The sequence below is a fragment of the Gossypium arboreum genome, chromosome 13 (assembly GCF_025698485.1).
Source record: "Gossypium arboreum isolate Shixiya-1 chromosome 13, ASM2569848v2, whole genome shotgun sequence".
NCBI lineage: Eukaryota > Viridiplantae > Streptophyta > Magnoliopsida > Malvales > Malvaceae > Gossypium > Gossypium arboreum.
The window spans coordinates 75,582,869-75,610,431 of record NC_069082.1 but is presented as its reverse complement, the minus strand read 5'-3'; the positions used below and the strand labels follow the sequence as shown (position 1 = coordinate 75,610,431).

The following is a 27,563-nucleotide window of genomic DNA, read 5'->3' as shown; positions in this document are numbered from 1 at the left end:
ATTTTTCATAGTTTTATAGTTATTTAAATTCTCTCACTTTTCTGCTAAACATTCAGAATTTAAGGATCAGCCGGCCATTATTAGGTTTAGTAGAAAGTTGTTTTGCAAGGTAACGAGTAATAATTTGAATAGTGGGCTCTCTATGTACCGAAACATCTCGCAAACTACGAGAAACTCATGTGGCCACAGCATGGTCCTTACTGAGTTATCATCTCACGCACTCTCTCACAAACGCTCCAACAATTAACATGAGCAAAGACAACGTGTCAACACGTTAATGGCTACTGTTGGCCACGCTCACATACCCAGGACGATGAAAATTTCAACTTTATGAGAAGTGAAAAAATGGCGGATTTATTATCGGATATCCACAAACGAGGATAAAAAGGTCGTCCTTTAGTTGAAGTTTCCTCCTTTAGCCTCATTTGAGAGTCGAAGATTTTCCGGCAGAAAATGGAAACAAATAATGAAACCAACAACCCATCTCAGATTAAGAGGTTCCGTTTCTGGGTCTTTAATTTCTTACCTGCTTTGATTGCATGTACTTTGTAGTTTATTCTCTTGGAATCATTGAATCTTTTTTCGATATCAACATCCTTTGCGACTTGTTTTTCTATGTTAGTGGATCAGCTAACATTTTTACTAATTTAAGAGGATTTTGTGTGTGGGTGTTAGTTTTTTTTGGTACATATTATGGGTGTTAGTTAATATATCTAATCTGATCCTTTGCTGTTTAGTAGTTCTGCAACTGTCGTTGACCATCTGTGCTTCTCTTTTCTTAGTGGGGTTCTTTTACTTCTACCCTTTTAGCTTCTCAGTATATATTTTGAGGGGAATTTTTACAAAGTATGGTAATGAATATTCTCCGTTTCACTTGCTATTTTCAGATGTGAAAGAAATAACCTTTTATAAACTTACATAATACTTATTTAAGGTCATGGTTGATGTCAATTATTCATTTTTGTTCATTGCTTTTTAATGGCATTAGGAGGTACCGTACACCATTCACTTTGCTGCTGTACATAAATGATATGATCCTCTATACCATAAATTCCTCACTAATTCAGCAAAGCTCGAACTTGTTGAAGCCTTTAACTTGAAGTTTCAAGACCTAACCATATGGGACAAATTAACAATTTTCATAATTGAGAAAATTACTATTAATTCCTTGATATTGTCATTTACGCTTGTGCTAATCATTTATAGGCCTCTCAAGGTTTTGTTACCTTTAGGTGTATCTCCACAGATTTAAACTCACATCTTCACATGCAAAAGAATGCACTCTACAAAATGGATACCAAGACTCGAAGAGAACAATTCCTATTTGTGTCTCAGAACATGGCCCAGCAAGTCGAGTCATGACATATATTATATTGGATTTTAGGTACCTTGTTGATCTGGTTTAAAACCTTGAACCAATAATGATCAATGGCCTAGGCATCTTGGATGCTTTTGTTTGTTATAACATTTGATCAGCATATTAGAAAGAAAATCGATCTTCTAAGTAGGTTACCTTCCCTCCTTTTCATTTTGGAGATATATATATATATATATATATAGCTACTCCCTCTTTATCTTATTCCCAATTCTATTATCATTTTCAGCTTTCTCAAGAAGTCGATCAACATTGTTGACTTCAACAAAAAAAGGAAATTAGAGGCTGAACAATTGGGCTTGCCTTTATCGAAGCATCAATGTTGGAAGCAAAGCTTATCTTTGAAGCCTCCTACGTTTGGCAGTATTACACAAGTAGAGGGATTCACTCCATGCACTTTCCAAGGAAAGACATGGGCTGTTTGTGATGTACTGGAAACTGGATCGGCAAAAGATAGTAATAGCTTTGGCGATGATTCGGATACTGCAATATCTGTGCATGATAACAGAGCTTCCTCCTCATCATCACCCAATTGGGGATCCAGCTCCCAACATTCCCATTCTGATGGTAGAACTGTAGCATCAAGCAGTGTCGAAAAAGAAGTAGTATCTTCTCCTGGTGATGAGCCTGAACCTGCTGATGCTGAGCTAGCTGAGAATCTAGATGAGTCCCTTGTAGAATATGGAAGTGACATAGATTACATCTACTCCCGATATGGAAACTATACCATAGAGCAACACCAAGACAAGGAAATTGAAGAAATCCTCAACTGTGATGGGGCAAATCCAAATGTTTATATTCTTTCATCCGGGCGATGGAGTGTCAACCAAGGTGTTTCCTTACACTTTGAAAAATATACGCATTGCATTTACAATCTTATTACGTAATGTGGTTTTCCTTCATATATATATGTATTTATACAATGAGAAGTAAACTTTTTTACTTTACTGCAGAGGCTCAACAAACCAAAAGGAAACCGACCATTGATCAAGAATTCGAGCAGTACTTTTCGATGCTTATGCTATAGAGGAGGGAGTACTTAAATCCAAACATGTAGTTCATGCATTGTGTAAGTGGCTTGACATTAAAGTCAAAATGTAAAAATTAGCTTCTTTTTGGGATTGTCTTGAGGTAACTCTAACTTTGTCTTTTCCCTTTCTATCTTCAAGTCAACTTAAGTTTGATTGTATATATATTTGATAGTGTAATAAAAATGTGGTATCATGCAGCTATTTTTGTTGCTCTTATTTCATAATTCTTCCATTCAATTTGTCTTTTACATGTTAATCGTTCTATTGTTTATACTGGCTGTTATGAAATATGTTCGCTATCATGTTTGCCTGACTACAAGCAATATTCTTGCATGGGTTTTACCTTTGAAAACAGAAAAATTGTCATGCACAGTTCCATTTGACTGCTCTTTTGTATGTTGTGTTCGATTATACAATGTTGTATATGTTTTGATTATTAAGTCATTTCCGTTATAGATAAGGAGTTCGTGTTCGGTTATTTAGTGCCAATTAGGCCATGGCCGCGGGTGACGGAAAATCTTGCTTTAAAGCTGCTGTGATTCCACTGAATTACATTATAAACCAAGTCCATGGGAAGTATTGAGTGTCATTGTGACTATAGGTTCATTCGTATATTATGGGATAGGCATAAATAATAATGGAAGGTTGCGGGCGGGTTGGGATGTGGTTAGACTTGTCAATTAGACAGGTCAAGTTGGTCTTGGATCAGGTAATTTGGGTTGAGTCAATTCAAAAGTGGTTGTTTTGAGTTTAGATCATTCTAGCTTCAAGTTATTTCAAGATTGTGTCAATTTTTGGTTTAGATCATTGTAGATTTGGATTGTTTTTTATCCGGGCCAATTTAATTTGGATTCTAATCATTTTGAGTCACTTTGTTCAAGATCATTTTGGGTTCAACTCTTCTAACTTTGAGTCATTGAGTTGCGACAATTTTTATCTTGTTTGGATTTGAGTTGTTGAATTTTATGATATGAATTAAAATTAGGTTCTCATATTCACTAAAAGTTGACAAGTAGGACTTAGTTTTGGGCTACCAATAATTATGAAAGTGGACAACTTTTACTATTGCTTTAGGTATCCTAAAATAAAAATATCATAACGTAGTACTTAGGTACTTAGCACAATATTATTTATGTTTTATTATATTATTTGGTTTATTTAGTTGGTTGAAAAATACATTTTATTAATGAAAAAATTCTTAAATGTTAAAAATGAAAATTAACTATAAAATATTAAAAACTTACTATTATACAGAATGTAGTTTTATTTTTCAACTAATTAATAATAAAAAACTCACTTCTAATAATTAATTAATTAAAAATTTAAATTAATGTAATCAGCAAAATATAATATAATAGACAAGTTAAGATTTCTCAAATGATGATGAAGAAGAAATAAAGCCCACTCATAAATAAATAAAATTGAAATGTTATTTGATAGGATATATTAAGAAAAGAAAAGTTTGACTTGTATTCATTTTTTTTTGTCTTGATTCACTGAATATAAATTAGGTAAACTCGTCATATTATCAAAATGATATTAAAAATAATATTGAAATTAATTATTTTATATTACTAAATATTATTAGTACTATTGTTAATATCATATTGTTAACTCAGGATAATCTTCATCTAAAAAGTTATTTTAAAAATATAAAATCACACGGATAACCAAGCACTAAAAGCCACCTTGTTGGAAAGCAAAAGCCCGTTACTCTTCAGCAAGACTTGTAATTAATCAACACAATCAATTGCAGAAGAGGCTATCATAAGCTGTACAAAATCTTACGATCAATACCCCAAATAACGGTGAGTAAAATTCGATTCGATACGAAAAATTTGATAAAAAATTTAAATTTTAAATTAAATATTTTGAGTTATTTGAGTTAATCAAGTTATTTGAATAAACTCGAATAAAAAATAAATTTTTTCGGTTTAACTCGAATATAAATTACACAATTCGAGTTATCCGAGAATTTTAATAAGAAAAGGCAAAATTACGTCGTTTTGATAAATATTTACCTTTTCCAAAGTTAAAAGTCAAAACCGTTAAGTTAAAAGACAAAATTACGTCGTTTTGATAAATATTTACTCATTAAGTTAAAAGGTAAAACAATTATATTGTTTATGTACTTAAATAATCTTGTACTTTATCTACTAATTAAATAAATCAGTCCATGTAAACACAACATTTAGTATAAATAATAGGATTCGTTAACTTGACTCGACTTGATTTGAACCGAAATTTGTTTGACTGGATTTAAATTAATTCAAAAAAAAATTCAAATCGAGTTTGGTTGCTAAAATAAAATTCGTCAACTCGAATTGTTTTTAACACGATTCGACTCGACTCGATCGAATACTCACCCTTATCTCAAAACACTGCAAATTGTTAATTCATCGATTTGCTTGAAAAAGTACTTCTCATAGTCATGATTTCTCCTGGTTTGGAACTGTATTGTTATGTCTTAAATTTTTTGTTCAATTGATTTATTAACATTTTTTATAAACAAGACATTGTTGAATACTAAAAAAAAAACATTGCTCAAAGGGCTAAAAATAGGTGAACGTGGCGGCACTGTCTAGCATGAAGATTGTCTTTGCTTTAAATTTGAAGCCAAAACAAAAACCATTTATGTCTAAATGAACTATATGTAATTAAGATTCGATTCTAAGATTGGTATGAAATATAAAATAGAAAAAATATGAGAATTCTAATATTGCTAAATGTCATGAGGTGGTTGATGCTAAAATGGTTTTGAGTTATTGTGACAGCCCTAAATTGACCCTAGTCGGAAAGTGGTTTCGGGACCACTAAACCGAGTCATAAAAATAATTAATTGTTATATTCTATGCTTACTATGTGTGTGCATGCATATGTGGAAGTTTCATTCTCTAATTTTACCAATTTTGTGAGAAATTATTAAATAGGGATCAATGTGAAACATGGTGAAATATGATAGGCTAATTTTAAATGGCTTATTAGTGCATGTTAACACAAAGGTGGAGTTGCATGTCAAATAACCCATTTCTTAAGGTTAGTGGCGGCCATGACATGATGATGGGCAAAGAAAACATGTCCTAGACATGTTGGCCTAGTGCATTATGGAAGGAAATAAAGAAATGAAAAAAAAGAAGGAAAATGATGAAGAAAAATGTGTGTATGGATACTCTTGTGCCGTGACAAAACAAAGAAAAAAAAAGGGAAGAAAATTGGTTGTTCATCCTTCCTCATTTTTGTTACAATTGCCATGACTTGAAAAGATGAAGGAATAGGGGAAATCTCCCTAAAGCAAATCGGCATTCTTCTTTAGCTAGCAAGAGGGTGATGAAAACAAAGCTTGGAACTTAAGCTCTTCTTGGCGAATGTAAAGAGGAAGAGGGAGAAAGACTTTCGGTCATGGAAGGAGAAGAAAGGTTAGTAAAAGTGTTAGATTTGTTTTGAAATTCAAGCTTGTTTTAGGTTAATCATCTTGCTTCTTACTTAACCCAAGCCAAAAGAATCTTGAAATCTTGATGGAGGTATGGTACATTCGTTTATGGTTAATGGGAGAATAATTTGATTTTAGCCTTTAAACCTTGAGGAAGAAATTGTTGTTGCAAGAAGTTGAGCTTATTGATAGTATAAATTTCTAATGCACCTAAGGTAATAGCCGAACATGTAGTGGTTTAATGCCTTGAACAAGTGTCGTTTAGATGTTCTAAGATTGTCTAAATTAGATGTTTAATCATCTAAGGGTTCGCATGGTGCATTCTTGAGAAGAGTTTGATTTGAAATCATGAGATCTTGTTGACTAGTGTTTAAGTTGTAATCGCCATGGGCTATGGGTGTTTGCTAATCCGGTTTTGTTGCATAGGTGTTAAATACCTGTATTGGGAATTTGATGAATAAGTAGCAATAAATTAAGATGAGATTGAGTAAATTTTAGCTTAGTTGTGTTAAGTATTTGGCAATAATCATAATAATGTATATGAATGCCGTATGTTTGTGTTTGATGGAGAGGTGAATTGTTTGATTTAGCTCCGAGCAAAGGGGACTAAATCGGACAAAGGAAAGGAGAAAGCAAACGACTAGCCAATTGGAACCGTTCTACCCTACATAATGTAAGTCATTAAGCATATATTTGGTGTTGATGTAAATGACCATAATATATACGCAATTGTGTTTAAATGAGTTGATGTGTAAATGAAAATGTATGTGTATGGAATGATGCCATTGTTGAATGTATAAAGGCAGCAAAATGCATAAGGTATTGGTCTCGGCACTAAGTGTGCGGGTATAAATGGACACGGTGACAAGATTGGCACTAAGTGTGCGGGTTTAAATTGTACAGCACTAAGTGTGCGAGTTTGATTATATAGCACTAAGTGTGCGAGCTGAAAATTATATAGCACTAAGTGTGCGAGCTGAAAATATATAGCACTAAGTGTGCGGATTCACTATATGCTCTTGCATTACAATTGGCACTGAGTGTGCGACATTATCGAGTTAATCCCGGACAGCGGATCGGGTAAGTACCTTGAGCTCATGACGAATAGGCAATACGTTCATGCTCGGGGTTGAGCTTGGTAAGCTTTAAATCTATGTGATGATTGCAATTGTATGATTGTGGTGTGAATGAGTTGGTGTGTAAAATGCCTCAAATATCTTATTGTATAGAATATGAAATGTGGATGTATGACTTGGTATGAGATTGAACCGAAAGGTCCGAGGAATTATGGTATAGTTTCGATATGGATGAAGTACCTAGCCTCGTTTATTGTTTGATGTTGTGAAAATTTTATTAATGGATGGTTGATGAATGCTTATGACTTCTGAGTTATAAACTCACTCGGTGTTTTCTTGTCACCCATTTTAGGTCTCTTGGACTCGTATTGTTGCGTGCTCGGAACCGTCGTTGAAGTCATCACACCGGCTGGAAATCTTTTGGTATTGTCTTCGTAGTTGAACTAGGAGAACATTTGGCATGTATAGGCTATTATGTTTTGTTGAATTGTGGGTTGTAAACTTTAAGCCATGTGAAAATGGCCTATGTGGTCGTTGAGTGGGATGCTAGAACCTATAGCCACGAGTCTTAGAAACTTTAATTTTGATAAGGTGGCCATAATTTGTGTCATGTATGATGGATGATTAGTAAGGCCAAGGAAAGATTCATGAAATTGGCATAGTCTACTGCAGTAACTGTTGCGGACAGCAGCAGTGATATGAGATTGAAAAATCACTAAAAATAGTATAAGTAGAATTAAATAGTGAATAAATTATGAAATTGAACCTTGATGAATCTATTTTCATATGGACGAAACGAAACGACCATATGAGCAGTATACTGAGAGATATTAAAGTTCTTGTGAAATAGGGCCAGAACAGTTTCTGGATCCCTGTCTCGACTTTGAAAATTTACCATAAATTATCCAGAAGGAGTTAGAAGTCGTTTCTTATATGTGCAGATTCCCTTTGAGTCTAGTTTCATTAGAAACAAACTACATGAGCATTGAAGCCCTGTACGAGAAGATATCCAGGTCGTAATGCGCGAAGGTCAGTGTAGTCGACCCCTGTAACATGGGCGACTTTAACTAATAAACTGTACCAATTGGCCTGACCAAAATTTTAGAAATAAATCCAGGGATGGATATATGAGTCTAGTTTCAGGAAAATTTACGGAACTGATTTTCGAGTTCTGGAACTCGAGATATGATTTCTAAGGTGACAGTGACGCAGTTAGCTAGCCTGCCTGGAACAGAAATCAATTATTTCAAAGAGAGAAATAAGGAAGTAAGCCGGTAACACCACGTGGTCAAATCCGTGACGGTCACGGGTTTGGGGTGTTACATTTTATTGGTATCGAGCTATGGTTTAGTCGGTTCTAGGACTACCATAGCGTGTGAGTCTAGCTATACATGCCCAAAATGTTAGTGCTTAGAAATGTGATGACTTGACGGTTGAAGTTTTTGTTTTGATTTGCAAATGGAACCCGGGTAGAGAGACCCTTGGCGGATGACGTTGAAAGTGTAGCGGCTGTTCTGCGCAAGGGACACCGCTGTTGAGCCTCATCATCCGCGAATAATCAAGTGAAGGCGAAACAAGCCTTCTTCACCATGATGAATGAGTGGGTCGCGCAATATGCCCGAACCAATCCTACTGTCCAACCATTCTGAATTTAAATACTCCACCCAAGAGCCCGTAATGCCTTGATTCATCGATCCGTGAGGCTGAGTAAACCACCGTGGACTTGATTAGGAAGTGGGGCGAGGAGTTCAAGGCCATAGTTCTTGATGATGCCGAAAAGGCCGAGTTTTGGCTCGATAACACCATTAGAGTGTTAGATGAACTGTCATGCACACCCGATGAATGTCTTAAGTGTGCTATATCCTTGTTTGTAGACTCACTTACTATTGGTGGGGACTTTAATATCCATAGTCCCAAATGAACGAGTTACTTGGGATTTCTTTCAATCAATTTGAAAGAAATACATTAGTCAACAGTTCATCGATCGAAGCGTAAGGAATTCTTGGAACTTAAGCAAGGCCGGATGACCTATCTAAATACGAACATGAGTTCGTAAGACTTAGTCGGTATGCTCGGGAGTGTGTGGCTGATGAGGTTGCTATTTGCAAGAGATTAGAAGAAGGCTGCATTTGAAGCTAGAGATTTTCGTAAAAGATCGACGGGTAAAGCTCCATTCTCGGCTGTAAAGAGGTTCAGGGAGGACACTAATAAGTCGAGGGCGACTGCGGGAATTTCCATCAGAGCCCGACCATTGACGAACTCCCGAGGTACTTCGATAGCTAGTGTGGGCAATAATCGTCAAGAGAAACCTAAATGCCCCCAATGTGGAAGACGACACCTAGGTGAATGTTGGGGTAAGTCATTAATAGGGCTCATTATGGATGCGGTTCAAGGACCACTTCATTAGAGATTGCACGGAGCTAGATGAGAAGAATAAGATGCAAGGTGCAAGACCTAGTGAAACGACTGACTAGAGGTAGGCCCCGAGAATTTCTGGAGGTAGGGGTGGTAATCAGAGAGTAGCCTCGATACGGCTGTTCGATCCGAGACCCGTGCTCTGCTAGAGCATATGCCATCCATCCGCACGAGAGGTGGCATCCTCCCCTGACGTTATCACTGGTACTTTTACTCTCTTTGATACTAGTGTGATTGCATTGATTGACCCCGGCTCTACTCATTCATATGTATATGAAACCTTAGCATCCAAGAAGACTCGCTGTTGAGTCTCATCGAGTTCGTAATTCGGTGTCAAACCCTTTGGGTCAATACGTACTCGTTGATAAAGTGTGCAAGAGATGCCCCTAATAATTCGAGAATCTGCTTTTCCTACCGATCCGATGCTTCTACCATTTGATGAATTCGATGTTATTCTTGGTATGAATTGGCTGACCGTACATGATGCAGTGGGGACCGCAAAAGGGAAACCATTGATTGGAGGGGTGCAAATAATGAGGTAGTCCGAGTCGAGTCTTACTGATTTAAAAGGAGTGCCAGCGATAATATCTTCTATGACCGCTCGGAGATATGTGAAAAAGGGGTGTGAAACATACCTTGCGTATATGTTTGAAAGTAAAGAGACGGAAAGGAAACTCGAATCGGTACCAGTGGTTTGTGAGTATTCAGATGTTTTTCCTGAGGAGTTACCGGGATTGCCACCGGTTCGAGAAGTGGATTTCGGCATCGAAGTTGTACCGGGTACTACGCCGGTCTCAATAGCCCGTATCGTATGGCATTAACGGAATTAAAGGAATTGAAGGTTCAATTGCAAGAATTGACGGTAGAGGTTTCGCTCGACCGAGTTTTTCTCCATGGGCGCTTTGTATTGTTTGTGAAAAGAAGGACGGAACCATGAGGTTGTGCATCGACTATCGTCAACTCAATAAAGTGACGATAAAGAATAAATATCCATTGCCACGAATTGACGATTTGTTTGATCAATTAAAGGGAGCCTCAGTGTTTTCAAAGATAGATTTGGGGTCGGGGTACTATCAGTTGAGGGTCCGAGAATCGGACATACCCAAAACCGCTTTTAGAACGAGGTACGGTCACTACGAATTCTTGGTGATGCCGTTTGGGCTTACTAATGCCCCTGCGGTATTTATGGATTTAATGAATAGAATTTTCAGGCCATACTTGGATCGGTTCCGTAGTTGTATTTATCGATGACATTTTGGTCTATTCGAGAGATGAAACCGAACATGCTGAGGCACCGAGGCTAGTGTTGCAAATTTTACGAGATAAGCAGTTATACGCAAAGTTCAGTAAATGTGAATTTTGGTTGAAAGAGGTTAGCTTTTTAGGGCACGTGGTGTCCGTGATCGGTGTCGGTGGACCCGAACAAAATTTCGGCCATAGTCGATTGGAAACCTTTAACGGAATGTTACCGAAGTTAGGAGCTTTTTGGGGCTTGCCGATTATTACCGACGATTTGTAAAAGGTTTTTCGATGATAGCTGCACCGATGATGAAACTACTCCAAAAAGATGTTAAGTTCGAATGGACGGAGAAATGTCGAAAAGTTTCAATCAACTAAAACTTATTTGATGAAGCCCCAATTCTAGTGCAACCGAATCGGGCAAAGAGTTTGTCATTTATAGTGACGCATTCCTACTTGGGTTGGGTTGCGTATTGATGCAAGAAGGGCGAGTTGTGGCCTATGCGTTGTGACAGCCCAAAATTGACCCTAGTCAGAAGGTGGTCTCGGGACCACAAAATCGAGGCATAAAAATAATTTAAAATTTATTTCGATGCCTATAATATGTGTGTATCCATGTATGACATTTTTTGATGATTGATTTAGTGTTATAAAGGTGAATTTCACTAGAAAGGACCTAGTAGTGAACTTTGAAAGTATGATGGGGAAATGTGTGATGACTAGTTGCTCATGCATGCAAAATAAAGGATTTGCATGTCAAATTTCCCCAAAAGAAGCTAGTGGCCGGCCATGACATGGTTTATGGGCAAAGAAAACATGTTGAAACATGTTTTGTTAATGCATGATGAATTAAATGATAAAATAATTAATGATGTTGGAGGAGAAACAAAAAAATCAAGAAAATAGCTCATCCTCCCCCCCCATTGCCGTGCAAGTGAAAGAAAAACAAGAAAAAAATTGTTCATCCTTGTTCTTTCCTTTTGGCCGAAAATACTAAGGGAGGAGATAGGAGTTTTGCTTCATGCTTGGTTTGGAAGAGAACAAGAAGGAGATTTGGCTAAATTTGCATCAAGATTAAGGTATGTATGAGGTTGTGTTGGGAGTTTCATGCATGTTTTGGTTGCTAACTTGATGTGCATGTTAGCCATGGCTCAAATCTTTGTTATGCCATGGAAATGGTATTTGGCCAAAGTTGTTATGGTGATAAAGCCATTGCATGCTAAGTGTGAAGCTTGATGATGATGCATGCAATGATGGATTGTCTACTCTTGAGTAAGATTTTGAGTTTTCTTGTTGTTTTATCATGATTGAAGTTGAAAAGGAGCATGATTGCCATATTCGCCATGATGCATTCATGAGCATGGTTCATGCTTCTTGCATGTTAGTTAAAATTTGTGTTTTGGATGGCTATGGACACCTTGAAATTCGCCATGCTCATATATGTATATATATGTTTGCACATGATGTTTTGGTTATGAAGGAAGTGATGAATAAGTTTGTTTAAAGAAGAAGATGTTGAAGAATAATTGTGAAATTGCAAGCACAATTCGGCCTAGCACACATATAAGTGCTTGATGCTATATTATAAGTTTTGAGCCACAATATGCAAAGCATTAACTAGTAAAATGCATGCTGTTTTTGTGAGGTATTAAGTGCATAATTGGCCTCAACATGTACGTGAATATTCAGCCTTGGGTAGCCTATTGAAGGCCTTAGCATTTCCTTGATGCTCAAATAAATTGTATTGAATTGCTTGATGTAGTATAAAATGTGCATGACCATTGTGTATTCAAGCTAAAGAGTGGCCATATGACCATTTAAATTCCTTGTCATATTCGGCCATAAGCTAGCACAATGAGGTTTTAATAAATTGAATTTGTTTGAATTAGCTCAAGAGCTAAGAGGTCCACAATTGGACAAGAGGAAGGAAAAAGTGATCGAATAGCCGTAAAAGCCGTTCGACAACATCCGAGGTAAGTCCTCAAGAAGTGACCTTACTTGAATTATGTGAGATGAAATATGGATGTGTATGATTATTGATTATGTGTGTATGAGTATTTGAATTCCACTCGGGCTAAGTCCCAAGGCGAATATGCTAATGATTATAATTGTGTTTGAGCCTTAGTAACGAAAATGAAATATGTATGTCCAATGATTATTGATGTATGTGTGCATGAGAAATTGAATGATATCCGGCTAAGCCTCAAGACAATTATGCTGAAAATTATATCCGGTTAAGACCAAGGCAATTGTGCTAGTAGCTATATCCGGGCTAAGACCCAAGGCATTCGTGCAAGTTGTTAAATCCGGGCTAAGACCGAAGGCATTTGTGCAAATCGTGATATCCGGGTTAAGTCCCGTGAGGCCTTGGTGCGGGTTACCATAACCGGCTATGTCCCGAAGGCGATTGAACGAGTAGCGACGTCCGTTAAACTCGAAGGTATGTGATTTGAAAATTATAAGCTTGCTGGAAAATTTCAGCTAATGCACTTGTGAAATTTCCCAATGACAAGGTAAGTGCGGTGTGTGCTTATGCGCTAGGAGTAAGAGCGTATGAATATCCGCTCCTATGATGGAGCGAGTTATCGGCCTTAATGAAGCCGTTATTTGTGTATGAACATAAGTGTTGGGATGGTGAAGTAAGTACGATTATGTGAATGTGCATTAATGAAATGATGTATTTGGTTATGTGAATGTATTGCTTTAATTAAAGCTGATTATATTCCTTGAGACTTACTAAGCATAAAATGCTTACCCGTTGCTTTGGCTCTCTGTTTTATAGATTTCGCTCGATAGCAAACGGATTCGGGATCAATAAAGTCGAAGTCATCCACACTATCCACGCCTCTATTTTGGTATAAATTTTGGTTGAACTTTGAAATGGCATGTATAGGACTACCCTTGTTGGTTTAAAATGTGGCGATGTATATGTATACTGCCATGCGAAAATGGCTCGTAAAAGGAAGCATGAACTTAGACTATTTGTGGTTTGAATGTATATATATGGTGTCATGATGTGATTATGGATCGGAAATGGGAGTGTTGGTCACATGATCAGCCATTGGTATGGTTAAAATGATCATATGTGAACCTATGTATGGCAAGACTAGTTGGTTGATGGAGACTACAAAAATAGATAAGACCTACCTTAAAACAGATGCTGCCAGCTGCAGTGACGTGAATGTGAAAAATCACAAAAAATTGTAGGAATGGTATTAAATAGTGAATACACTATGTAAATGAACCTTGATGAGTCTATTTTCATATGGAAGAAGCGAAATGATCATAGGAGTTACATGTTAAGAGATATTGAAGCTATTGTGAAACAGGGCCAGAACGGTTTCTGGGTCCCCTGTCGCAACTTTAAAAATTCACTATAAATTATACAGAAAGAATTAGGAGACATACCTTATATGTACAGATTCCATTTTGAGTCTAGTTTCATTAGAAACAAACGGCACCAGCATTAAATCCCTGTACCGAGAGATATTCAAGTTATACTGTGAGAAGGTCAGAGCAGTCGATCCCTGTAACATGGGTGACTTTAACTAATAAACTGTACCAATTGGCCCGACCAAAAATTCTAGAAATAAATCCATGGATGGATATATGAGTCTAAATTCAGGAAAATTTACGAAACCAGTTTCCGAGTTTTGAAACTCGAGATATGATTTTAAGGCGACGGTGACGCAGTCTTCCAGCCTGACTGGAAATGCCAAATTGGTGGGCAAAACATGTGAACTTGGCTTGTTAACCCTCGTGTCCGACACCGCGATGGTCTCGGGTCCGGGTGTTACAATTTTATTGGTATCAGAGCCAGGTTTATTCGATTCTAGGACTACCGTGATGTGTTTGGGGTCTAGCTATACATGCCATTAAATGATGAATCGATAGTGTGGTGATTTCGACAATTTGACTTTGTGTTTGTTATTAGCAATGGATCCCGATCCCAACCGAAAGCGATAGCTGATGGTGTGGAGAGTGTGGCGCTGCTCCGCGCAAGGGACAGCGCGCGGACTCTCAACCTATGGCCAGCAATCCGAATGATGAGGCTAGGCAAGCCTTTTATAGTGTGATGAACGAATGGTTTAATCAATACATTCGAACTAACACTACTGTTCCACAACCTCCATTCCCGACAAATGCAACCCCGCACCCACAATACCTCCGTGACTGACCAAATAAGGTCAAGTAAGCCCCCGATCGATAGGATTCGAAAACATGGGGCCACTGAATTTAAGGCTACGGATGATGATGATGCCGAAGCGAGCTGAATTTTGGTTGGATAACACTATCCGGTGCTCGATGAGCTATCCTGTACACCCGATGAGTGCTTAAAGTGTACCATCTCCTTGCTACGTGAGTCCGCCTACTATTGGTGGAGTACTCGACTTTGTGGTGCCTAGAGAGCAAGTGACTTGGGAATTCTTTCAAACCGAGTTCCGAAAAAAGTATATTAGTCAGAGATTCATCGACCAAAAGCGAAGGGAATTTCTTGATCTTAAGCAAGGTTCTATGTTCGTTACCGACTACGAACGAAAGTTTGTGAGGCTTAGCCAGTACGCGCAAGAATGCATTTCGTCCGGAGCTATTATGTGTAAACGCTTTGAGGATGGGCTGAATGATGATATAAGGATGTTCGTTGGCATTCTCGAGATACGAGAGCTCGTAGTACTTGTTGAGCGAGATTGTAAAGCCGAAGAGCTTAGAAAGGAGAAACAAAAAGTTGATGTGGGAACTGGAGAATTCCGAAAGAGGTCCTCGGGAAAGTCTCTTCAACAAGCATCGAAGAGATTTCGAGATGATGTGAGCCGGTCTAGAGGCGTTTCGGGCTTTTCTAGACGAGGACGCGATCGACCCCCTGTGACCACACGAGTCACTTCGATCGCCAGTGGTGGAAATGATCGCCGAGAGAGGGCGGAGTGTCCACATTGTGGCAAATGGCATTCGAGGAGCTGTTGGTTTCGTGATCGCTCCTGTTATAAGTGTGGAACGGCCGACCACTTTATGAAGGATTGCCCGAGGATGCTTGAAGAATGTGAGTCGAGTGGAAACCCGGTGCTACCGCTGCTCGAGGTAGGCCACCTAGAAATATGGGCAATGTCAGTGGCGGTCAGAGAGGATCTAGAGATGCTACCATCAGATCTGAGGCTCGTGCTCCTGCAAGGACTTATGCCAGACGCGCACGCGAGGATGCTGCCTCTCCAGATGTCATTACCGGTACTTTCACTCTTTTCAATACAAATGTGATTGCTTTGATTGACCCTGGTTCTACTCATTCATATATATGTGAAACCTTAGCATCCAAAGAAGACTTGCCTATTGAGTCTCTCGAGTTTGTAATTCGGGTATCAAACCCTTGGGTCATTACGTGCTTGTCAACAAAGTGTGCAAGAAAAGTCCCCTAGTGTTCCGAGGTTCTTGTTTTCCGGCGGACTTGATGCTTTTGCCGTTCGATGAGTTCGACGTTATTCTTGGTCTGGATTGGTTGACCATGCACGATGCGGTTGTAAATTGCAAGAGCAAGACTATCGATTTGAGGAGCGCGAATAACAAGATAATACTGGTTGAGTCTGAGACTTAAAGGAGTTGCCACCGTAATATCGCCGATGTTGGCCCGTAAATATGTAAGAAAAGGGTGCGAAGCGTACCTTGCGACGTGCTCGATGACAAGGAATCGAAAAGAAACCCGAATCTGTGCCCGTGGTTTGTGAATACCGGATGTTTTCCAGAAGAATTGCCGCTTACCACACTGCTCGGAAGTAGAATTTGGCATCGAATTGGTACCGGTACCACTCCAATTTCGATAGCTCAGATCGTATGGCATTAACGGAGTTAAAGGAATTGAAGGTCCAATTGCAAGAATTGACGGATAGAGGTTTCGCTCGACCGAGAGTTTTTCTCCATGGGGCGCACCGGTATTGTTTGTGAAAAAGAAGGACGGAAGCATGAGGTTTTGCATCGACTATCGTCAACTCAATAAAGTGACGATAAAGAATAAATATCTGTTGCCACGAATTGACGATTTGTTTGATCAATTAAAGGGAGCCTCGGTGTTTTCAAAGATAGATTTAAGGTCGGGTACTATCGGTTGAGGGTCCAAGAATCGGACATACCCAAAACCGCTTTTAGAACGAGGTACGGTCACTACGAATTCTTGGTGATGCCGTTTGGGCTCACTAATGCCCTGCGGTGTTTATGGATTTAATGAATAGAATTTTCAGCCATACTTGGATCGGTTCGTAGTTGTATTTATCGATGACATTTAGGTCAATTCGAGAGATGAAACCGAACATCTTTGAACACCGAGGCTAGTGTTGCAAATCTTACGAGATAAGCGATTATCGCAAAGTTCGGTAAATGTGAATTTTGGTGAAAGAGGTTAGCTTTTTTGGGGCACGTGGTGTCCGTGATCGGGTGTCGGTGGACTGAACAAAATTTCGACCATAGTCAATTGGAAACCTCCAAGGAATGTTCTTGAAGTTAGGAGCTTTTGGGGCTTGCGGATACTATCGACGATTTGTGAAAGGTTTTTCGATGATAGTGCTACCGATGACGAAACTACTCCAAAAGATGTTGAGTTCGAGTGGTCGAAATTGTCAAGAAAGTTTCGATCGACTAAAAACTTGTTTAACCGAGGCCCCAGTGCTAGTACAGTAGAGTCCGGTAAAGAGTTTGTCATATCTGATGGACGCATCCTTGCTTGGGTTAGGTTGTGTGTTGATGCAAGAAGGTCGAGTTGTGGCTTACGCGTCGAGACAACTAAAGCCGCATGAGAGAAACTATCCGACCCATGACCTTGAACTAGCGACCATAGTGTTCGCCTTGAAGATATGGCGGCATTACTTGTTTGGAGAAAGGTGTCATATTTATTCGGACCACAAGAGTCTAAAATATTTGATGACTCGAAAGATTTAAACCTGCGACAAAGACGTTGGCTTGAGTTGTTGAAAGACTATGAACTCATCATTGATTATCACCGGAAAGGCCAACGTGGTGGCCGATGCTTTAAGTCGCAAGGCATCGCTCGCTTTGAGAGCGATGGATGCTCATTTATCCATTTCACCCGAGGAGGTGCTAGTAGTCGAATTAGAGGCCAAACCGTTATTGATTCATCAAATACTTGAATCTCGAAGGTCGACGCTGAATTGGTCGCTAAGCGAGCGAATGTGTTTCGGATGAAGAATCGAATTTCAGATTGACGACAATGACCGCTTGACGTTCAAGGGTCGATTATGTATTCCAAGGAATTGAACTTGTTTCGATGATTTTGAGTGAGGCTCACATGAGTCGAATGTCAATCCACCCGGTAGTACTAAAATGTACAATGACCAAACGCCAATTTTGGTGGCCCAAGATGAAATGAGACATTTCTGAATTTGTTTCAAGGTGTCTGATATGTCAACAAGTGAAAGCGGAACATCAAGTGCCATCGGGATTACTTCAGCCAATCATGATACTTGAATAGAAATGGGATCGAGTGACAATGGATTTTATATCCGGATTACCAAAGGTCGGCAAGTAAGAAATATGCGATTTGGGTCATTGTTGATAGATCGACCAAGTCCGCTCATTTTATCCTCGTCTGCACGGATTTTTCGCTCGATAAATTGGCGAATTATACGTCTCCCAAATTATTCGATTGCATGGGGTGCCTATTTCTATCGTGGTCGGATAGAGACCCAAGATTTCATCGCGATTTTGGAAGAAATTGCAAGAGGCTTTGGGTACCAAGTTGCATTTCAGACCGCCTTTCACCCCAAACCGATGGTCAATCCGAGCGGATAATTCAGATACTTAAGGATATGTTAAGATGTTGCGTCCTCGAGTTTAGTGGTTCATGGGAACGGTATTTGCCGTTGATTGAATTCGCTTACAACAAACTTTCAATCAAGTATTAAGATGGCACCCTACGAGGCCTTGTACGGTCGTAAATGCCGTACACCATTGTTTTGACCGAGCTTGGTGAAAGCAAGATTTTCGGGTGGATTTGATTAGAGATCTTTGAGCAGAAAGTGAAAGTCGAAGATAGCCTCCGATCGTCGGAAGTCGACGCGCGCCTGAAGCGTAAGGATATCGAGTATCGGTGGGTGATAAAGTGTTTCTCAAGGTATCACCTTGGAAAAAGATACTCGATTCACCGTAAGGGCAAGTTGAGCCCGAGGTTCATTGGGCCATACGAGATATCCGAGCGAGTCGGTCGATGGCATATCGTTTGATTTTGCCCCGAACTCGAAAAGGTTCACGATGTCTTTCGCGTTTCGATGCTTCGACGCTATAGATCCGATCCATCGCACGTGATTAGTCCATCGAAATTGAAATTCAAGCTAATATGAGTTATGAGCAAGAACCGATTCGTATCCTATCACGAGAAGTGAAAGAGTTATGAAACAAGCGGGTTCCGCTAGTAAAAGTGTTATGGCTCAAGCACGGATAGAAGAAGCTACTTGGGAGACCGAGAACTCTATGAAAGAGCGATATCCAAACCTATTTACGGTAAGATTTTCGGGACGAAAATTTCTTAAGTGGGGAGAGTTGTGACAGCCCAAAATTGACCCTAGTCGAAGGTGGTCTCGGGACCACAAAACCGAGGCATAAAAATAATTTAAAATTTATTTCGATGCCTATAATATGTGTGTATCCATGTATGACATTTTTGATGATTGATTTAGTGTTATAAAGGTGAATTTCACTAGAAAGGACCTAGTAGTGAACTTTGAAAGTATGATGGGGAAATGTGTGATGACTAGTTGCTCATGCATGCAAAAATAAAGGATTTGCATGTCAAATTTCCCCAAAAGAAGCTAGTGGCCGCCATGACATGGTTTATGGGCAAAGAAAACATGTTGAAACATGTTTTGTTAATGCATGATGAATTAAATGATAAAATAATTAATGATGTTGGAGGAGAAACAAAAAAATCAAGAAAATAGCTCATCCTCCCCCCCTATTGCCGTGCAAGTGAAAGAAAAACAAGAAAAAAATTGTTCATCCTTGTTCTTTCCTTTTGGCCGAAAATACTAAGGGAGGAGATAGGAGTTTTGCTTCATGCTTGGTTTGGAAGAGAACAAGAAGGAGATTTGGCTAAATTTGCATCAAGATTAAGGTATGTATGAGGTTGTGTTGGGAGTTTCATGCATGTTTTGGTTGCTAACTTGATGTGCATGTTAGCCATGGCTCAAATCTTTGTTATGCCATGGAAATGGTATTTGGCCAAAGTTGTTATGGTGATAAAGCCATTGCATGCTAAGTGTGAAGCTTGATGATGATGCATGCAATGATGGATTGTCTACTCTTGAGTAAGATTTTGAGTTTTCTTGTTGTTTTATCATGATTGAAGTTGAAAAGGAGCATGATTGCCATATTCGCCATGATGCATTCATGAGCATGGTTCATGCTTCTTGCATGTTAGTTAAAATTTGTGTTTTGGATGGCTATGGACACCTTGAAATTGCCATGCTCATATATGTATATATATGTTTGCACATGATGTTTTGGTTATGAAGGAAGTGATGAATAAGTTTGTTTAAAGAAGAAGATGTTGAAGAATAATTGTGAAATTGCATGCACAATTCGCCTAGCACACATATAAGTGCTTGATGCTATATTATAAGTTTTGAGCCACAATATGCAAAGCATTAACTAGTAAAATGCATGCTGTTTTTGTGAGGTATTAAGTGCATAATTGGCCTCAACATGTACGTGAATATTCAGCCTTGGGTAGCCTATTGAAGGCCTTAGCATTTCCTTGATGCTCAAATAAATTGTATTGAATTGCTTGATGTAGTATAAAATGTGCATGACCATTGTGTATTCAAGCTAAAGAGTGGCCATATGACCATTTAAATTCCTTGTCATATTCGGCCATAAGCTAGCACAATGAGGTTTTAATAAATTGAATTTGTTTGAATTAGCTCAAGAGCTAAGAGGTCCACAATTGGACAAGAGGAAGGAAAAAGTGATCGAATAGCCGTAAAAGCCGTTCGACAACATCCGAGGTAAGTCCTCAAGAAGTGACCTTACTTGAATTATGTGAGATGAAATATGGATGTGTATGATTATTGATTATGTGTGTATGAGTATTTGAATTCCACCCGGGCTAAGTCCCGAAGGCGAATATGCTAATGATTATAATTGTGTTTGAGCCTTAGTAACGAAAATGAAATATGTATGTCCAATGATTATTGATGTATGTGTGCATGAGAAATTGAATGATATCCGGGCTAAGCCCCGAAGACAATTATGCTGAAAATTATATCCGGTTAAGACCCAAGGCAATTGTGCTAGTAGCTATATCCGGGCTAAGACCCGAAGGCATTCGTGCAAGTTGTTAAATCCGGGCTAAGACCCGAAGGCATTTGTGCAAATCGTGATATCCGGGTTAAGTCCCGTAGGCCTTGGTGCGGGTTACCATAACCGGGCTATGTCCCGAAGGCGATTGAACGAGTAGCGACGTCCGGTTAAACTCCGAAGGTATGTGATTTGAAAATTATAAGCTTGCTGGAAAATTTCAGCTAATGCACTTGTGAAATTTCCCAATGACAAGGTAAGTGCGGTGTGTGCTTATGGCGCTAGGAGTAAGAGCGTATGAATATCCGCTCCTATGATGGAGCGAGTTATCGGCCTTAATGAAGCCGTTATTTGTGTATGAACATAAGTGTTGGGATGGTGAAGTAAATACGATTATGTGAATGTGCATTAATGAAATGATGCATTTGGTTATGTGAATGTATTGCTTTAATTAAAGCTGATTATATTCCTTGAGACTTACTAAGCATAAAATGCTTACCCGTTGCTTTGGCTCTCTGTTTTATAGATTTCGCTCGATAGCAAACGGATTCGGGATCAATAAAGTCGAAGTCATCCACACTATCCACGCCTCTATTTTGGTATAAATTTTGGTTGAACTTTGAAATGGCATGTATAGGACTACCCTTGTTGGTTTAAAAATGTGGCGATGTATATGTATACTGACCATGCGAAAATGGCTCGTAAAAGGAAGCATGAACTTAGACTATTTGTGGTTTGAATGTATATATATGGTGTCATGATGTGATTATGGATCGGAATGGGAGTGTTGGTCACATGATCAGCCATTGGTATGGTTAAAATGATCATATGTGAACCTATGTATGGCAAGACTAGTTGGTTGATGGAGACTACAAAATAGATAAGACCTACCTTAAAACAGATGCTGCCAGCTGCAGTGACGTGAATGTGAAAAATCACAAAAATTGTAGGAATGGTATTAAATAGTGAATAAGCTATGTAAATGAACCTTGATGAGTCTATTTTCATATGGAAGAAGCGAAATGATCATAGGAGTTACATGTTAAGAGATATTGAAGCTATTGTGAAACAGGGCCAGAACGGTTTCTGGGTCCCCTGTCGCAACTTTAAAAATTCACTATAAATTATCCAGAAAGAATTAGGAGATATACCTTATATGTACAGATTCCATTTTGAGTCTAGTTTCATTAGAAACAAACGGCACCAGCATTAAAGCCCTGTACAGAGAGATATTCAAGTTATACCGCGAGAAGGTCAGAGCAGTCGATCCCTGTAACATGGGTGACTTTAACTAATAAACTGTACCAATTGGCCCGACCAAAAATTCTAGAAATAAATCCATGGATGGATATATGAGTCTAAATTCAGGGAAAATTTACGAAACCAGTTTCCGAGTTTTGAAACTCGAGATATGATTTTTAAGGCGACGGTGACGCAGTCTTCCAGCCTGACTGGAAATGCCAAATTGGTGGGCAAAACATGTGAACTTGGCTTGTTAACCCGTCGTGTCCGACACCGGCGATGGTCTCGGGTTCGGGGTGTTACAATTTTATTGCTCATTAAATTATTTTTATGCCTCGGTTTTGTGGTCCCGAGACCACCTTCTGACTAGGGTCAATTTTGGGCTGTCACATGCGTCGAGACAATTAAAGCCACATGAGAAAAATTATCCGACCCATGATCTCGAATTGGCTGCCATCGTACCCGCCTTAAAGATATGGCGACATTACTTATTTGGTGAGAAGTGCCATATGTATTCGGATCACAAAAGTCTAAAATATTTGATGACCCAAAGAGACTTAAATCTGCGACAAAGACGTTGGCTCGAGCTGTTAAAGGATTATGAGCTGGTCATTGACTATCACCGGGAAAGGCTAATGTGGTTGCGGACGCCTTAAGTCGTAAATCACTATTTGCTTTGCGAGCGATGAATGTACACTTGTCTGTTCTACCCGACAATGTGTTAGTAGCGGAATTGAAAGCCAAACCATTATTGATACGTCAAATTCGTGAAGCTCAGAAAGTCGACGATGAGTTGGTTGCAAAACGGGCTGAGTGTGTTCCGAACAAGGACTCGGAATTTCAAATCGATGATGACGATTGTTTGAAGTTCAGAAGTCGTCTGTGTGTTCCAAAGAATTCGGAACTTATTTCGATAATTCTGAACAAAGCCCATTGTAGCCAAATGGCAATCCACCCGGGGAGTACGAAGATGTACAATGATTTGAAACGTCGGTTTTGGTGGCATGGTATGAAACGAGACATCTCTGACTTTGTTTTGAGATGTTTAATATGTCAACAAGTGAAAGCGGAGCATCAAGTGCCTTCAGGATTACTTCAGCCGATCACGATACCCAAATGGAAATGGGATCGAGTAACAATGGACTTTGTGTGCAGGTTACCATTGACTCGAATAAGAAAGACTCGTGCAGGTCATTGTTGATAGATGACCAAGTCCGCTCATTTTATTCTGTCCGCACGGATTTTTCGCTGATAAATTGGCGTAATTATCGTCTCCCAAATTGTTCGATTGCATGGGGTACCTATTTCTATCGTGTCGGATAGAGACCCAAGATTTACATCGCGATTTTGGAAGAAATAGCAAGAGGCTTTGGGTACCAAGCTGCATTTTAGCACTGCTTTTCACCCCCAAACCGATGGTCAATCCGAACGGGTAATTCAAATACTCGAGGATATGTTGAGATGTTGCATCCTTGAGTTTAGTGGTTCATGGGAACGGTATTTACCTTTGGTTGAATTCGCTTACAACAATAGCTTTCAATCAAGTATTAAGATGGCACCTTACGAGGCTTTATACGATCGTAAATGCCGTATCCCATTATTCTGGACTGAACTTAGTGAAGGAAAAATCTTCGGGGTTGATTTGGTTAAGGATGCCGAGCAAAAAGTTTGAGTAATTCGTGAAAGTTTGAAAGCTGCTTCGGATCGCCAAAAGTCGTATGCGGATTTGAAAAGAAAAGACATTGAATATCAGGTTGGAGACAAGGTATTTCTCAAAGTCTCACCCTGGAAGAAGGTGCTTAGATTTGGCCGTAAGGGCAAATTGAGTCCGAGGTTCATCGGTCCGTATGAAATATCTGAACGAGTTGGGCCAGTAGCGTACCGATTAATTTTACCCCCTGAGCTCGAAAGGATCCACAACGTTTTCCATGTCTCGATGCTTCGACGATATAGGTCTGACCCGACACACGTAATTACTCCATCTGAGGTCGAGGTTCAGCCTAATTTGAGTTATGATGAAGAGCGGTTCGCATTACGATGTGCGAAGTAAAGAGTTGTAATAAGAAAATCCCATTAGTGAAGGTGTTGTGGCATAAACACGGAATTGAAGGAGCCACTTGGGAACTTGAGGACTCTAAGAAAGAGCGATACAGAGCCTATTTACGGTAAAATTTTGGACGAAAATTTCTTAAGTGGGGAGAGTTGTGACCCTAAATTGACCCTAGTCGGAAAGTGGTTTCGGGACCACTAAACCGAGTCATAAAAATAATTAATTGTTATATTCTATGCTTACTATGTGTGTGCATGCATATTTGGAAGTTTCATTCTCTAATTTTACCAATTTTGTGAGAAATTATTAAATAGGGATCAATGTGAAACATGGTGAAATATGATAGGCTAATTTTAAATGGCTTATTAGTGCATGTTAACACAAAGGTGGAGTTGCATGTCAAATAACCCATTTCTTAAGGTTAGTGGCCGGCCATGACATGATGATGGGCAAAGAAAACATGTCCTAGACATGTTGGCCTAGTGCATTATGGAAGGGAAATAAAGAAATGAAAAAAAAAAGAAGGGAAAATGATGAAGAAAAATGTGTGTATGGATACTCTTGTGCCGTGACAAAACAAAGAAAAAAAAAAGGGGAAGAAAATTGGTTGTTCATCCTTCCTCATTTTTGTTACAATTGCCATGACTTGAAAAGATGAAGGAATAGGGAAATCTCCTAAAGCAAATCGGCATTCTTCTTTAGCTAGCAAGAGGGTGATGAAAACAAAGCTTGGAACTTAAGCTCTTCTTGGCCGAATGTAAAGAGGAAGAGGGAGAAAGACTTTCGGTCATGGAAGGAGAAGAAAGGTTAGTAAAAGTGTTAGATTTGTTTTGAAATTCAAGCTTGTTTTAGGTTAATCATCTTGCTTCTTACTTAACCCAAGCCAAAAGAATCTTGAAATCTTGATGGAGGTATGGTACATTCGTTTATGGTTAATGGGAGAATAATTTGATTTTAGCCTTTAAACCTTGAGGAAGAAATTGTTGTTGCAAGAAGTTGAGCTTATTGATAGTATAAATTTCTAATGCACCTAAGGTAATAGCCGAACATGTAGTGGTTTAATGCCTTGAACAAGTGTCGTTTAGATGTTCTAAGATTGTCTAAATTAGATGTTTAATCATCTAAGGGTTCGGCATGGTGCATTCTTGAGAAGAGTTTGATTTGAAATCATGAATCTTGTTGACTAGTGTTTAAGTTGTAATCGGCCATGGGCTATGGGTGTTTGCTAATCCGGTTTTGTTGCATAGGTGTTAAATACCCTGTATTGGGAATTTGATGAATAAGTAGCAATAAATTAAGATGAGATTGAGTAAATTTTTAGCTTAGTTGTGTTAAGTATTTGGCAATAATCATAATAATGTATATGAATGCCGTATGTTTGTGTTTGATGGAGAGGTGAATTGTTTGATTTAGCTCCGAGCAAAGGGGACTAAATCGGACAAAGGAAAGGAGAAAGCAAACGACTAGCGAATTGGAACCGTTCTACCCTACATAATGTAAGTCATTAAGCATATATTTGGTGTTGATGTAAATGACCATAATATATCATAATTGTGTTTAAATGAGTTGATGTGTAAATGAAAATGTATGTGTATGGAATGATGCCATTGTTGAATGTATAAAGGCAGCAAAATGCATAAGGTATTGGTCTCGGCACTAAGTGTGCGGGTATAAATGGACACGGTGACAAGATTGGCACTAAGTGTGCGGGTTTAAAATTGTACAGCACTAAGTGTGCGAGTTTGATTATATAGCACTAAGTGTGCGAGCTGAAAATTATATAGCACTAAGTGTGCGAGCTGAAAATATATAGCACTAAGTGTGCGGATTCACTATATGCTCTTGCATTACAATTGGCACTGAGTGTGCGACATTATCGAGTTAATCCGGACAGCGGATCGGGTAAGTACCTTGAGCTCATGACGAATAGGCAATACGTTCATGCTCGGGGTTGAGCTTGGTAAGCTTTAAATCTATGTGATGATTGCAATTGTATGATTGTGGTGTGAATGAGTTGGTGTGTAAAAATGCCTCAAATATCTTATTGTATAGAATATGAAATGTGGATGTATGACTTGGTATGAGATTGAACCGAAGGTCCGAGGAATTATGGTATAGTTTCGATATGGATGAAGTACCTAGCCTCGTTTATTGTTTGATGTTGTGAAAATTTTATTAATGGATGGTTGATGAATGCTTATGACTTACTGAGTTATAAACTCACTCGGTGTTTTCTTGTCACCCATTTTAGGTCTCTTGGACTCGTATTGTTGCGTGCTCGGAACCGTCGTTGAAGTCATCACACCGGCTGGAAATCTTTTGGTATTGTCTTCGTAGTTGAACTAGGAGAACATTTGGCATGTATAGGCTATTATGTTTTGTTGAATTGTGGGTTGTAAACTTTAAGCCATGTGAAAATGGCCTATGTGGTCGTTGAGTGGGATGCTAGAACCTATAGCCACGAGTCTTAGAAACTTTAATTTTGATAAGGTGGCCATAATTTGTGTCATGTATGATGGATGATTAGTAAGGCCAAGGAAAGATTCATGAAATTGGCATAGTCTACTGCAGTAACTGTTGCGGACAGCAGCAGTGATATGAGATTGAAAAATCACTAAAAATAGTATAAGTAGAATTAAATAGTGAATAAATTATGAAATTGAACCTTGATGAATCTATTTTCATATGGACGAAACGAAACGACCATATGAGCAGTATACTGAGAGATATTAAAGTTCTTGTGAAATAGGGCCAGAACAGTTTCTGGATCCCCTGTCTCGACTTTGAAAATTTACCATAAATTATCCAGAAGGAGTTAGAAGTCGTTTCTTATATGTGCAGATTCCCCTTTGAGTCTAGTTTCATTAGAAACAAACTACATGAGCATTGAAGCCCTGTACGAGAAGATATCCAGGTCGTAATGCGCGAAGGTCAGTGTAGTCGACCCCTGTAACATGGGCGACTTTAACTAATAAACTGTACCAATTGGCCTGACCAAAAATTTTAGAAATAAATCCAGGGATGGATATATGAGTCTAGTTTCAGGGAAAATTTACGGAACTGATTTTCGAGTTCTGGAACTCGAGATATGATTTCTAAGGTGACAGTGACGCAGTTAGCTAGCCTGCCTGGAACAGAAATCAATTATTTCAAAGAGAGAAATAAGGGAAGTAAGCCCGGTAACACCACGTGGTCAAATCCGGTGACGGTCACGGGTTTGGGGTGTTACAATTATTTGACAGCAAATCAATCAGAGTCGTGCATGATTTGGATGCTTATCAGTTCATATTTCCCACCTAATAGACGTATAAATTATAAAATTTATTAATGAGAATTCAAATTTAATTCAGTTCAGGTCGATACAAGTACAATATGAAAAGAGATAGAAAAAAAGTAAAATAGGAGGTAAGGAAGA

General features: G+C 38.9%; 1 protein-coding gene across 1 annotated transcript; it reads left to right on the top strand.

Moving 5' to 3' along the window:
- Positions 1–347: 347 nt before the first annotated feature.
- LOC108461542 (protein FAR-RED ELONGATED HYPOCOTYL 1-like) lies at positions 348–2,630 on the top strand. Its single transcript, XM_017761410.2, has 3 exons — positions 348–497; positions 1,605–2,206; positions 2,329–2,630. Exons 1-3 carry the CDS (start codon positions 454–456, stop codon positions 2,400–2,402), a joined length of 720 nt encoding a protein of 239 aa, XP_017616899.1. The 5' UTR covers positions 348–453; the 3' UTR covers positions 2,403–2,630.
- Positions 2,631–27,563: the final 24,933 nt, after the last annotated feature.

Bases quoted from the DNA above. Each gene is read 5' to 3' on its own strand.
- LOC108461542 (XM_017761410.2), top strand. From the start codon at position 454: ATGGAAACAAATAATGAAACCAACAACCCATCTCAGATTAAGAG. The intron at 498-1,604 runs GTTCCGTTTCTG...TATCATTTTCAG, and splicing joins AACCCATCTCAGATTAAGAG to CTTTCTCAAGAAGTCGATCA. The intron at 2,207-2,328 runs GTGTTTCCTTAC...ACTTTACTGCAG, and splicing joins GCGATGGAGTGTCAACCAAG to AGGCTCAACAAACCAAAAGG.